The sequence below is a fragment of the Phyllostomus discolor genome, chromosome 1 (genome assembly GCF_004126475.2).
Source record: "Phyllostomus discolor isolate MPI-MPIP mPhyDis1 chromosome 1, mPhyDis1.pri.v3, whole genome shotgun sequence".
In the NCBI taxonomy this organism is placed as follows: Eukaryota; Metazoa; Chordata; class Mammalia; order Chiroptera; family Phyllostomidae; genus Phyllostomus; species Phyllostomus discolor.
The window spans coordinates 160,428,531-160,442,503 of record NC_040903.2 but is presented as its reverse complement, the minus strand read 5'-3'; the positions used below and the strand labels follow the sequence as shown (position 1 = coordinate 160,442,503).

The window sequence follows — 13,973 nt, the reverse complement described above, 5'->3', positions numbered from 1 at the left end:
TGTTTCTTTGGGTTTAGTCTCATTTATTCCCTAATTCTTTAGGTTGAATGATTCACTAATTTGCAACTTCTATTTCTTTTTTTAAAATGTTTTTTTAAAGATTTTATTTATTTACTTTGAGAGAGAGGGGGAGGGAGGGAGAAAGACAGGGAGAGAAACATCAGTGTGTGAGAGATACATCAGTTGGTTGCCTCTTGCATGCCCCCACCAGCTGGGGACCTGGCCTGCAACCCAGGCATGTGCCCTGACTAGGAATCTAATTGGTGACCTTTTGGTTTGCAGGGCAGCACTCAATGCACTGAGTCATATCATCCAGGGTTGAAGCATATTTGTTGGGCTTTCATAATGTGTATACTCATTTTTTAAGGATAAACTAGAAAATTCTTAGTGCATGTGTCTTTCAGTATTGCCCCTTCTTCTATAGGGCAGTTCTTTCTGTCTCCATGGAAAAGTGGAATTTAACTCCACAGATAAGTTTACCTTATCAGTCAGAGTGTCATCCTTCAAGATCTTGGTCTTAAGGCAGGGTATCCCAATTAACTTTCAATTATTAGTAATCTTTTATTTAGATAAAAATAAATCTTGTATTACATGTTTATACTGTGTTCTTTTTAAGATTTCATTTTTATATACTCTTCTCTATTGATATATGACCTCATAGACTTTGACAGAATCAATTTGTTGTAGTTATGCTAATTATTATTAACCTCCCCATATTTTTTCTCCTTCCCTCCCTTTCTTTGCTTAAATTGTAACTTGGCATGTGGGAACCTCCTCATTTTCTATGCCTCTGATATTCTTTTTAGTAGAAACAGGATTTCCCAAAACCATGAAGATTTTTCTTGTTTGAATACAAGGAATTGACCTACTTTCAAGGAATCCCAGGTCCTTTAGTGAAGAATGATAGTGCTAGGTGTAGACATGGGCATTGTTGATGTACAAATATGCTATTGCTTTTAGTTGGACCATTTTTAGGGACTGAGCTGAGAAAAGATATTTCCTTTACCAGGTTATATTCATCATTTCAATTTAACACAATGTACCTCTACTCTACCTTTAATAACATTTATGTGTGTGTGAGGGGGTTAGCCTCTAATTGATACATTAACTAGAGAGAACTTTAAAAGTAGAATAAAACAATACCTATTCAAATATTAATTAGTTATACCTTTAAGGTCATCATCGGGTTATCTTCTTGAAGTCTATTTTAAGAGAAGTAGTAAAAAGAATATTGGATTTAGAGACAGAAAACTTAATCACATAACCAAATGGCATTGTGCAAATAACCTGAGGTCTCAAAAATTCCCTTGTCTATGGATAATATATGTGAAAACACTTAAGGTACCATATAAATATAAATAAATATGATAAAAGTGGGTAATGCAACATTTGCTTTATTTAATATTGTTTTCATGGTTGTTGACTTTTTAGTTTGATTTGAACCATTTTAAAAGTAGTTCTTAGATTTTAAGTGGTTCTACAAATTTGAGAAAGTCTTATTTTCAGATATGTATGCCATTTATAAGGTGACACAATTTTTAAAATCCTCTCAGTATTTTACTAGTCTTTCTCAATATGCCTTTAACTAAAATATAAGATGGATCTGCTTTATAAAACAGTTATCATTACTTATAAATTATACTGAGGGTTCAGTGTGCTGCACCCCATGAAAACAAGAACCAGTGGTCTTATTTAGATACATGCAAAATTTTAGAGGTACTACTATAGGTTTATAGCTTAAAAAATTGTAGTGCCAGTTATGTAATCATATATGGGTTGGTGATATTATTATTTGTGTTTCAGGTGGTCTTGGAGGCATTGGAATGGGACTCGGTCCAGGTGGACAGCCTATCAGTGCCAGCCAGTTGAACATAGGTGGTGTAATGGGAAATTTAGGTCCAAGTGGTGAGTATTATAACTTGCTTATTTCTTTTTAAATGATACATTTGCTAGGTCATAAAGCTCACATTCAGTAGTTTGTAATAATGTTTAAAGGACTGCATTTTATAGTTGGGTATTTAGGATGTCACTTCAGTTTGAAAAAGGAATGAATTTGGAGAGCAGAGAACACAAAAGAGAATGGGGAAATGTCAGGAGGGTCCCTCTGAGGCCAGCTGTGCCGTAGCTAGCCTGTTAGCTCTGTGGGCTTTGGAGTGGCTTTGAAGCAAAAGGGGAATGTGCAGCACGGCACCTTGTGTATCATGGATGTACGGTGTTTGTGGGATGGCCAAAAGGCCGCTGTATCATAAGCAGTTTAACTTTGAATATCTAGACAGGTAGTAGTTTTTTTAGATAGCTATTTGGCTCTTCACCTAGACCTAACTTAGTTTATTTTTAAGATTTTTAAAAAATTTTTGGTTTCAGAACCTTTTTATACTCTTAAAATATGTTGAGGATTCCAAAATACTTTTGTTTGTATGGTTATCTTTATCAATATTCACTGTATTAGAATTTGAAACATATTTATGAATTATTTAAAAATAGTAAGCCCATTGTGTTAACATAAATATACTCTTTAAAAAATAAATTATATTTTCCCTACAAAAGAATTAGTGAGAAGAGTGGCATTGTTTTACTTTTTGATACATCTGTTTAATGTTTGGCTTAATTCAAGACAGTGATGCCGTTGTATCTTCTGCATTTAGTTTGTTACACTATCACACATCATGTAGTAGTTTATGGAAGATTCCACATTATAACTGAAAGAATAAGAATAAAACAATCATTAGTATGAATTAAATAGTTTTGACATATTGGCTCCTCAAGGGTCCCCAGACCACACTTTGAGAACTATTATTGTAACTGATGGTTTAATAACATGATCGGATTTTTATTTTTTGAGATGCTATAGCTACACTTTAAATTATAAGAGTAGTTATTGTAATCATTCTGATCCAAACAAATGGAGATTTTCTTCCTTACTCTTAGACCCTCCACCCTCCTGAACACATACTATTTTTATTCTTTAATTTTTCACTGCTCTCTTGGCTATCACGTATAGAGTGCTTAACTTTCTCACCTGATTTTCAAATCTGCTATAGTGATACTTCTGTTTGTCTGAAAAAAATCAGTGAGAGTGGTATTTTACGTCTACTCTGGAAAAAAAAGAATGATTTTCTAGTTCTGGATATTTTCTAACAGAATGTGAATGTGACCAGTGACTTTCCTCGTCTAATAATTATTCAGTGAAGCCTTTTTGAATATTCATGATGAGACTGTTGCTGTGGCATAGTGCTTTGAATCATCCCACCTGTGCCCTTGCTTCTCTAGTGTTCCATTGTGACTAAACCAATGGTATCTGTTTGCTCCTTTGTGTTTTGTCGTTCTTTAGTCATAAAGTAAGATTTACTCAAAGTGTATACTGTGTTTTTATTTGAGGTATGGGAATGGATGGTCCAGGTTTTGGAGGAATGAATAGAATTGGAGGAGGTATGTACAAGCACTTGTTTTTTTGTGTGTACCCACCGCCATTTTTAGTAAATAAGGAACTGTATTGAGAATTCCAAGGGCAAACAAGTCATGGTTTTTTTGTTAGCTTACTTCCTAAAGATGCTAGTAGAAATTGAGTCTGGTACATAAGAAATATGGAAGGTGATGTGTTAAGAAGCAGCTGCATGAGGTAGGGTAGATGAAGAGCTTACGGGTGAGACTCAGCATTTATAAAATGTATCTTTTAGCTATACAATGGACAGTCAAATCTCAAATTAATCTTTATTTCATAGGCATTGGGTTTGGTGGTCTGGAAGCAATTAATAGCATGGGAGGATTTGGAGGAGTTGGTCGAATGGGAGGTAGGTAAATGTATGTAGTGGGGCATGTATGCTACATTTAGTTTACCTTATATGTAAAATGTTCCCCCCTACTTAGGGATGTGTACTATAGTGATCTTTAGAGTGTGGGCACTTGGTGTTAGGGACAGGCATGGTGAATTGGTATATATGTGGAATATGAGGTTGGGTAAATAACAGACCTTTTTTTGTATTTGTGACTTTGGCTATCTCTTTAGTTTCAGCATGTTCCTAAATGGGTTCCTGTGTATTGATATACTTGAAAAGGGGTTAATTTGTTGCATAATTTTTTCAGAGCTATACCGTGGTGCGATGACTAGTAGCATGGAGAGAGATTTTGGACGTGGTGATATTGGAATAAATCGAGGCTTTGGCGATTCCTTTGGTAGACTTGGTAGGCTGGCTGCATACTTCTTTTCTTTTCACAGGTTATATTTTTCCAAGTTTGTTTCCTTTTTCTGTGAAAAATTAGAAATTTGTAATGTTTCACTAAATTTATTACTAGAAGAAAATACTTTATGGATTTTAATGTACTAGCTCTGTTTTGCAGTATCTTAAATATTTGAACCCTATTTCTTGAAGACTATACTTGTCAGTTACTGTACATCTTTTGAGAGCATAGTACCTTGGGACTTTGAAAGTATGATTGTTTAAATTAATTAGTATATTATCTCTCCACCCTTGTTTAGGCAGTGCAATGATTGGAGGGTTTGCAGGAAGAATAGGAGCTTCTAACATGGGTCCAGTGGGATCTGGAATAAGTAGGTTTAAATTTTACTAGAATTTATTCAGTATTATTTGTGTGCTTGCAAAAGACTTGCAAGAGTAGTTATCGTAGTATAGCAGTACTTTGTTCTTATATGTTAATAATGTCATGTTATAATGTACAGAAACTTTGATAGTTGTTGAGCTTTTTTCTGTGTGATCACTGAAATTTCTAAAGTACTTTGAATTTTACTTTTTTGGTATTTCTAAACTAACACCAGAGTATGTGTTAACTGTCAGCCAGTCCAAGAATCTCCTTTCCAACTAAAAAATCTGGGGATTTCTCTGATCATGTGTGAAGAACACCTTTTGCATAAAAAGTGAAACAGTAAAAATAAAAAAATAAAAAGAACAACTTTTGTATTAGCACCAACTTTGTTTCTAACTGCTATTGGTTACTAGCTTATTTCATTTGTGGTTACCTTTTGGAAGATGCAGGTGAATTGCCCCAGGTACACACTTCTAAAAAGACCTGAAGTTGAAGATGTTTATTTCCTTTTAAACCTTTCCTGTGATAGAATCAACAGTAGTTGAAACACTGGGGAATGCTGAATCTCTTTCACCTGTTTCCACTACCACATTTTAGGCCTAAAGGCTTAACATGAGGCTTAGTTATTGACCTCTGTTGCTTACTCAACCATGTCTCTATGAGTTCTCCATACTTTGACTTCCTTAAATTGATTGAAATCTCACAAGTAGGAAACACAGAATGAATTAAAAAATCCTGCCAGCTGAAGATACCTCTTTCCATTGTCCCTTTCCTCTCATTTTATTCCTTCTTTTCATCATCTTTTCCAGCCTTGGCCATTTTTCTATTGATGGTAACTTCCCTGCCTTTCCTTTTTCACCTCAGAGTTACACTTCTGTTTCCCTGATTTTATATTTGTTATTCACAGAAAGCCAACTTGAGGGTAATGTTAATTTTTAGAATTTCTATGTCTGAGGGTTTTAGGTATGAGAAAAAAGCATGCATTTTGAGAATGAGTAGGATTGGAATGAAGTGGATATGCTCTCTGAGATAAATTCTCAAGCTCTGGCCAAAGGGTTGTGATTTCATTTGTTGTTACTACCTTTGCAAGTTTATATGACACTGAGGTTAAAATTAACTGTGTTTTTGTGGTTATTGAAAATTGAACTTACACAAAAAGAGAGATTATATGTGAAGCAGAAGATACAAAGGTGAAAGGGAATCTAGGAAAATAATATTTTATAGGAGAGTAGGATGAGAGCAACAATTGATGTCCTGGAGTTGTAGTAATTTGAATTTGCTCCATATATCTTTGCTCTAGCAATTATTAAAGTTAGTGTGTTATTAGAAAATAAAAACGAGGATAAAACTACTCTAACATTATTGGATAAAGTAATTGGTAGAAAATTTATATAACATATATGGTGGGTTTTATGATTAGAGTGTGATTTTATAGAAGTATATGTATATAATGTTATATAGTGGCTAAAATTAACATTTAGTTAGCCATTAACATTCAACTAACCAAATGTATACCAAATTAAATTCTGTTCTTGAAAGATTGTTGTATTGTATGTATGAAATTAATTTATGCTTACATATAATCTAATTACATAAATGAATTAATTTTTCTCTCCCTTTGTTTCTCAAAATGATTCTTTCCCTCCTCTTTCTCCCTTTCTTCTTCTCCTTTTCCTGCTTTTAAAACAAAACACCGAACTCCCAAACCCTCTTGTCCCTTCCTGAAAATCCAGGTGGTGGAATGGGTGGCATGAACAGTGTGACTGGAGGAATGGGGATGGGACTGGATCGGATGAGTTCCAGCTTTGATAGAATGGGACCAGGTATAGGAGCTATACTGGAAAGGAGCATCGATATGGATCGAGGATTTTTATCAGGTCCGATGGGAAGCGGAATGAGAGACAGAATAGGCTCCAAAGGCAACCAGATATTTGTCAGAAATGTAAGCAACTAAATGTAAAGGGTACTTAAAGTTATTTTTTGCCTCCTGTATCTGTTACTAATACCTTTTTTCATTCTAGCTGCCTTTTGACTTGACTTGGCAGAAACTAAAAGAGAAATTCAGTCAGTGTGGTAAGTATGCCAATGATTGCAGATATGTTAATAGTGATTATGGAGGAAAAATTTAAACTTTTTAAGATTGTCTTTGGACCTTTACCTGTCCAGATGCTTATTTCTAGGCTGTATGACAGATCTAATTTTACTTAAAATAAATGAATTATTTTTCTGACCAAGAGCAGTGCAAATTACTACTAAATAACGTGATGTAGAATAGAGCTTGTCATTGTCTCCTGTGGATAAAGAAAATGACTGGTCTACTATCTGATTATTAAAAGGTTGCTATATCATGATTCTTCATATTTAAAAATATTTTTTCTTCTGGGAAGTACTAGAATTGGTATGTTTATTTCCTATAGTGCAATACATTGTCAACATGACCCAATGATATTAACTCCAAATGATGAGATGACCCCATTCTATAATACTCCATTGCCTACACAGCACAGGAAGCTAACCTGATAGCGTAGAGCCCCCTGCCTGGAACTCTTTAGATGTAGGTGCATTCTGGTGGCCTTCTGATTCTTTTGTAAACTATTCTTGGCTATAATGATACTACCTGTACAACCTTAATATATTTATTAGGTCTGTAGAAGATTAGGTGTTTTAGTACTTTTAAAAAAGGACCTTTTTGTGTGTGTGATGATGAGAGAATTAGTGTGAGTGGAACAAAATAACAGGTTTTCTGCCAGTATTTTTCTGCTATTGCGTGATGTCCTAGAGACTGTAATCACAAAGTAAGCTGTATAGGTGGCGTATACCCTATTTTTCAGACTATAAGACGCTCCCCCTGAATTTGGGAGGAATAATGGTTGCTAATGCTGCTGTTGAGTTCAGTTACATCTATGTTGGTGAAATATTATGTTATTTATGCTACTAAATATTTTAGCACATTTTTTGCTTCAAAAACTTTTTTCCTATTTTCTTCTAAAACCTAAGTGGGTCTTATGGTCTGAAAATTATAGGTAATGTTGAAAAAGGGCTAAAAATGATACATTCAGTCTTTGAGAGTTAATGAAAAGTTAGGAGCATTTGGAATGTATCTTTAATTTTTTGAGCTCATAAAGAGGCTAAATCTAATGTCCTCCCACAAAAGTAGCCTGTGTAGCCACTTATCAAAAAGTGATAGATCATTTGTGATCAAAGCGATCACTGTGGGATCTATTGTCTGTCTACTGTGTTCTCAGAGTACTTTATATGAACTCTATTGTAATTAACTGTTCATGTTTTCTTCCCTCCTAGATGGAGGCTGTTGAGGACAAGAACTGTCTCTTTTATCATAGCACCTTTTATTGCCTTGATACATATAGTAAGAGTTTGTTAAGTATTTTTGGGTGAGTTAAACATTCTGAGCAGATCTTCATTTATTTACTCATTCATTAAATCTGCTAATACTGTATTTTGGCAGTTTGTTACCATTATGTTCTTTTGTCTTCTTCTGTTGATTATTTTTTTAAAAACGTTTTATTCAAAGAAGAGAAACTCAACCTTTTCTTTGATAAAAAAATTTGTTGAAAGTGAGTCAACTAGTAAACAGTTACCACTAAGAGAAGGCAAAATTATAAAGTTGTTTGGAGGGTGTTGGTAGTCTTCTGTAGGAGCAAGAGTATCTACCAGAATGAGTAGGCAGCAACTGGCCACCCATAGATACAGAGGAATGAACACATTAGGGCCTTACTGTAATATATGAAATGAGGAGCAATGGCAGCAAGTGTAGATAATCTCTGTTGAAGTTTCAGTGAAAAAAGAAATCTCCAGTTGTGATATATTATTTTAAAAGGTAGAAATGAAACAAGATAAAAAGAACAGAGTAGGGCAAACAAAAATGACATTAATGAAAATGCCATTAATATTGAGTTGACTGTTCTTTATCCTACGTAGACAGATTATTTTTGACATTAGGTATGGGAAAGGCTTGCAACAAATTTGAGAGTTTTTTAGTGAATGTCTAGCTGGAGTGGTATTGTTGTGACAGAAGAACATCAGCAATTCAAAGACATTTTCTGAAAGGAAATATTAGTATCCAAATCTACATTTAAAAAATTTGTACAACATTTTAGACAATAAAAAGTGGTTAAATTATTATTCTCTACTTTGTTATTTTAGCTCTAATGGTTTTGATCAGCCTATACTCTTATCATGAGAGTAATAATTTTTGTTTTTTTTCCAATTCTAATTGTAAAAGCTTCTGACTTTTAGATTTATATTAAGGTAATAACATAAATACTTAAATAATTGCCTACCATCTTCCTGTTTTTAATCTTGAACTGCATTGATGGGAAAGGAAGTAAGTTATATAGTAATACAGAATTTTGGTCAGCATTGACAACTGTTGAAATTACCTGGTTTGTATGAACTGAACCATTTCCATTCTGCCCCATCATTTTGTTATTAAATCTTAAGAGTGTTTCTTTCTTAGTGTGGGAAATTTTTTTTTAACCTGATATAAGCCAGCAGTAGCTTCTTTTGCAGTAAAGGCAAGGTTTTGTTTTGTTTGTTTTGCCTCCTGAGCCCAGGGCATGTCACTATACAGGGTCTGGCATAGATAACTCCCCATTTTCATTACAAAATCTTTTATTACAAAATCATAAGCACGTAATTCTGTAACATAACAATATCATATTCAAGCACACCATGTAACATTTTAGGTGAAATGTTCAAATTAAAAACTATAAATTATTACACCCCTACCAGCCACATCATGCAGGCATTACTTTTGCTGGACCCTGTATTCTCTTGGTTGCTTCCTAGTAAGAGTCTAGTAGTACTCCATGTATCTCCCCCAGACATTATGTACCAGTAAATGGCCTACTTGCAAGCCCTCTGCGTATTAAATTTCTACAGTGGTTAATTGTCCTTGATGGGATAATTACAAAGGCTAAGAAATGTTGTATTATGGGTTATATTACCCTCAATACAACCAACATTTTCTCAGCCTTTATAATTTAGAAAAAAAGGTTTTCATATATCCCCAAATATAGAATGGTAAGTAATAAGTGAGTATAATTTAATAGGTCTTTTATCCTGCCCTATGCAATTCTTCATTGACATGCATTTTTAAGAAGGCTGAGGAAGTGAATTAACTGACTTATTCAGAGTTGGACCCCAGATTAGTTCACATTGTACTAATGAAGTCAAATGGGCATAGTCCTTTAAATTTGCTTCATTTATGTCTATACACTTTAGCTGTACTCTGGTTTACTGGCTTAGTGTGATTCAAGGCCATAACATTTTAGAACTACAGTGCCCACTCTTTTTTTTTTTTGATTAGTGAAGAAAAATGTAGGGTTTAACACACCCTTTTAATTTGTTTTTACATATTTTTAAGATTTAAGCGTTTAAACTTTGTAATTCCTAGTAGGCAAACACTATCTGAAAGAATACTGTAATGGCAAACCACTGTCAAATGTTACAGCTGCATTTGGGGCAGAGGGGTAGGGATTCTCTTCAACACACCCCAGCTTTCTTCATGAGAAAGTCAGAAGTACACTGGTTTGTATTATTGTGACATCCATTTGGTGATCCAAGTTGCTTTTCCTTCAGCAAGGGCTTTATCTGTCAGAAGGGCATTATGCTTGACCTCCAAATTTGGCTGACAACTTACTGATTAGATTCATAACCTTTGGATTGCTCTGATATTTTGACATATTTGCTGGGTTTTGAGCCATATCCTGGAAGGCCACCATAACTTCTGAATTCTGCATGGCTAGCTGCAAGAACCTCTGGATCACTGAGAATTTCATTGAGCCCAGGCATTCCTCCAGGAAAATTACCAGGCATTCCCCCAGGAAAGCCACCTGGAAAAGAGCCATACTGAGCTCCTGATTGTCCTCTGGCTTCTTCTTCCCTCTGGGCTCTCAGGTTCTTCCCGAGCCTTCTTAACCCTTTCTGTTCTTTCGTGTCCTCTCACTCTTCATTTTTCTGCTCATACTTTCTTCTATATTCCTGCGATTTTCTGGGCCCTTGGTTGAACTTCTTTCAGCATTGCATTAGCATTTCATCATGATCCAATTTACATGCAAGGGCAGATTATGGGCTGCTTCTTCCCAATGGCCCAGAAGTCTTTGTGCTTTCCCTCACCATTTATAAGGCTGAGCTGAATCATGGTGTATTTCAATAGCTCTGTCACAATCTCGGATGGCAGCATTTGGCGTCTGTGATTTGATGAAGACACTGGCTCTCTTGGCATACAGAATGACCAAGTGAGAATTCAGCTTGATGGCAACTGTGAACAAGTCGGTGGCTTTCTGTAGTTCACCATCATTTAGGGCATCAGTGGCAGTCACTTTTTTATTGTTTGCCTGATCCATTATCTTGGTTATCTCTACATTTTCATCTCCCATTTCCTGAGGGGTATCAGTGTCTGTCTCAGTCGCACCCTCATTGACAATTTCTAGATAACTTTCCTCATTTGATAGTTCATCAGTCTTTATGTCTTTCTCCACCTTCTTAATATGCTTTTTCTTCCTTGTTTTCTTCTGATTGACTTTATAAGTAGCAGGTAGTATTTTATCTCCGTGCTTTCCACCCACTCCCTCAGGAAGTGCATTCCCTCAGCATGCAGAATGCTCAGATCCTGCCTACTCATTTTCATGAAGGCCTGAAGCTCACTCACTTTGCAGGGATCCATGGCCAGGAAAGTGGTGGGAGGCACGGCTAAGATTGCTAACTTGGAGTGACCATGTGGAACAGGCAGCTCTACAGTGCCCACTCTTAATTATTACTGCTATAAACTATATAAACAAATAAAGTTTTTTTCCACAGATTTCTGTTATGTAGTTTTCTACATGAGTATGCTTGTTGATTGCATAGAAAATGTACACTTGCTAGATTTTATCTACTAAAAGCCATAGGCTTCTTCAAGCATTCATAGTAGACTTTGACTCTAGAAAAACGTCACAGTAAAAATAATGCAGTGACAGTAAAATACTATATGAAGAACATTTATTGATAGTTGCTTTTTTTATTTGTAAAGAAACAAAACTTTGTTTTTTGTCCCTTGTGTCATAATTACTTCTTGTAGAATATCTGATTTTGCCTTTTTTTTTCCTTCTGTGGCTATGTTACAGCTTTGCTTTGGAGGTAGATTTCATTGAATTATTTATTTATTTATTTATTTATGCTTTAATTTGGTCTACTTCTGGATATGCATTTTCCAAAATACACACCACAAGTTAATAGGCTAGTAGGCTAAGTAAAGTACAAGGTTTCTTTTACAGCAGGACATCATTTTTATCACTAATAAATGTAACAGTAATATGTTTGATTATTCTGTGGTACTAATTCTCATTGCATACTATTTTGTCCTATGCTTTTGCTAAGATAGCAGTCCTGTTTTTTTCTTGGGATTATACAAGTTATTTGTAGATTTAAGTCATTTAAGAAAGTCCTCAGAGAATGTAAAAAGGTAGAGAGGTCTGATTTTAATTGGTTGAAACTAAATCTTTTCTCCTCAGTTATTTAGCTTAAGAAAAGAAAATATCTCACATAATATTTTTATGGGATTAAGAAAGAACTTAGAAAACACACAACTCTTTCTGGTTCTATGCCTATTGGGAATTTTGGGATAGTCTAACCATGAAGCATGTGTCCATAGGCCACTTACTGTGCACCCTGAGTCTTCAAACTAGGAAGTTTCATGTATCTTTGCTAAGAGACCCTGTCAGCTAGAAGAGCGTTGAGATCATTGTGAGCTCAGGAACTTGGGGCTCTGAGTGATGGTCCCTAAACCAAGAGACAAAACGTAAGAGGAAAACAAAATAGAAACTTGTCCTGAAAGATTGAGAGAGTTTGCAAGAGATAAGTACATATTTTCCTTTGAAATTTAAAAAATTACTTGAGTGAACCTTACTATTGCTAATATACCTATGGTGGGACATTTAATGTTAAGAAAACCCCTAAGTTCTTAGGTAACATTAGAATAGGACGAACTTTTAACCTTAAAAGCCCTTCAAAATTATCCACAGTTCCCTTTAAAATCAATGTATAGTATTGCCATTTACCAAGGTATATTTCTTTAATTAAACTTGCTTTTTTTCAGATCCCAGCATTCAAGATAGTAAGAAGACTCTGGAAATTGCTCTTTATCTATCTTTAAAATTTTTCAAAAATTTTTCCAGTTTCATTTTATAATGTATTAGAAAAAGTGGTTCCTGTATGTGTCTTTCTGTGTCTGTATATTTTTTAACCACTTGTAGGGTGAATATTGTTTGAGTCTATTTTAACCATTATAATTTCTCTGGGAATTAGCCTGTTTTATAATTTTTAGAGAACAGTTAAAGATTTCCTGGTCTGGGTTCTAAAATCATGGTTTTAGCTCAACATGACATTTATTAACTTGGACCATTAAATTGGTTTTGAGTGAGTGACAGGCTATCAGTTTTTTTAAAAAATATTTACAGTTATCGGAGGGAGGATAGATGGAAAAACAGTAGAAAAGTAGTCCAGAATGTTTTAGATTGGAAATCAATCAGATCAATATTTAAAAAGAAAAAAAGCCTTACTCATGCATTGAGATTAAAAACTGTTCCCATTGCCTGAAAAGAGCTCATGGAATTTTTTGCTAAGCCCTTTGCTTTTACCTCCCCCCTTCTTCCTTTTTCTCCCTTTAAAGAATAAAATGTGAACTGAGTATGTCTGGCACTCTGATTTTGTTGCCAGACTAAAATTAGCCCACAGTGATCTGGCAACTAGACTATTTCAAGGGGAGGGAAATATTATGGTAAGTAGTCACACACCTCCCACTTAAATCTTTGTGGATCGAGTGGTCATACCTCCCGGTGTGCCTGTGAATAGTTTCACCTTACACATGTTACCTGTGTGTAATAATTATAACTCTGGTTTGGGTCACAGATTTTTATGGCCCCTTTGTATTTGACAAATGATCATCTCTGTCTACTTCAAGTATCAATCTCTAGGGTCAGCAAGGGATATTAACTGTATATGGAATAGCTGTCTATTTTCTTCTCTTTCTGGAGACTCCTCTGAAGTTCTTCTTTGTGCTCTTACGATAACTGGTTTACATTTATTGATTTACATCTGCACTGTCCCTTCTGTACTTATTTCCATAACACATTTGGTGCCATTCTTAGGTTGGAGTTCAAATTGTGATAGTGAATAAATGACTTCAGCCCTGTGGTTGCAAAGCAGAATTAGTGGGGCCCTTTTGTAACCTGGCAAAAATTAAATTTCTGGGCAGTTGTTAGTATTTTCAGGGATGAAGGATTAAAATGGAGGATACAAGAAAGGGAAGGAAGAGAGGGTTGGGCAGAAAGCAACAATTTTCTATAAAAATAATTGTGTTTTAATCTGTAATGGGTCATCGGGCATGGTGACTTAGTGGCATTTTGTGCTAGCTTGCCCGTCTATAAAAT

General features: G+C 35.0%; 1 protein-coding gene and 1 pseudogene across 6 annotated transcripts in view; one reads left to right on the top strand and one right to left on the bottom strand.

Moving 5' to 3' along the window:
* MYEF2 (myelin expression factor 2) overlaps positions 1–13,973 on the top strand; it is a 31,623-nt gene that overhangs the window by 15,624 nt on the left and 2,026 nt on the right. Inside the window, exons 10-16 of one of the 6 annotated variants that reach the window (XM_028505616.2) lie at positions 1,804–1,905; positions 3,379–3,429; positions 3,723–3,791; positions 4,084–4,182; positions 4,478–4,549; positions 6,276–6,484; positions 6,564–6,615. In XM_028505616.2, the coding sequence (XP_028361417.1) occupies positions 1,804–1,905; positions 3,379–3,429; positions 3,723–3,791; positions 4,084–4,182; positions 4,478–4,549; positions 6,276–6,484; positions 6,564–6,615 (654 nt within the window). The remainder of the gene's footprint in view (positions 1–1,803; positions 1,906–3,378; positions 3,430–3,722; positions 3,792–4,083; positions 4,183–4,477; positions 4,550–6,275; positions 6,485–6,563; positions 6,616–13,973) is intronic. The other 5 variants (XM_028505618.2, XM_036033161.1, XM_036033174.1 and 2 more) reach the window with 5 other exon arrangements.
* On the bottom strand, positions 10,107–13,428 carry LOC118502106 (annotated as a pseudogene).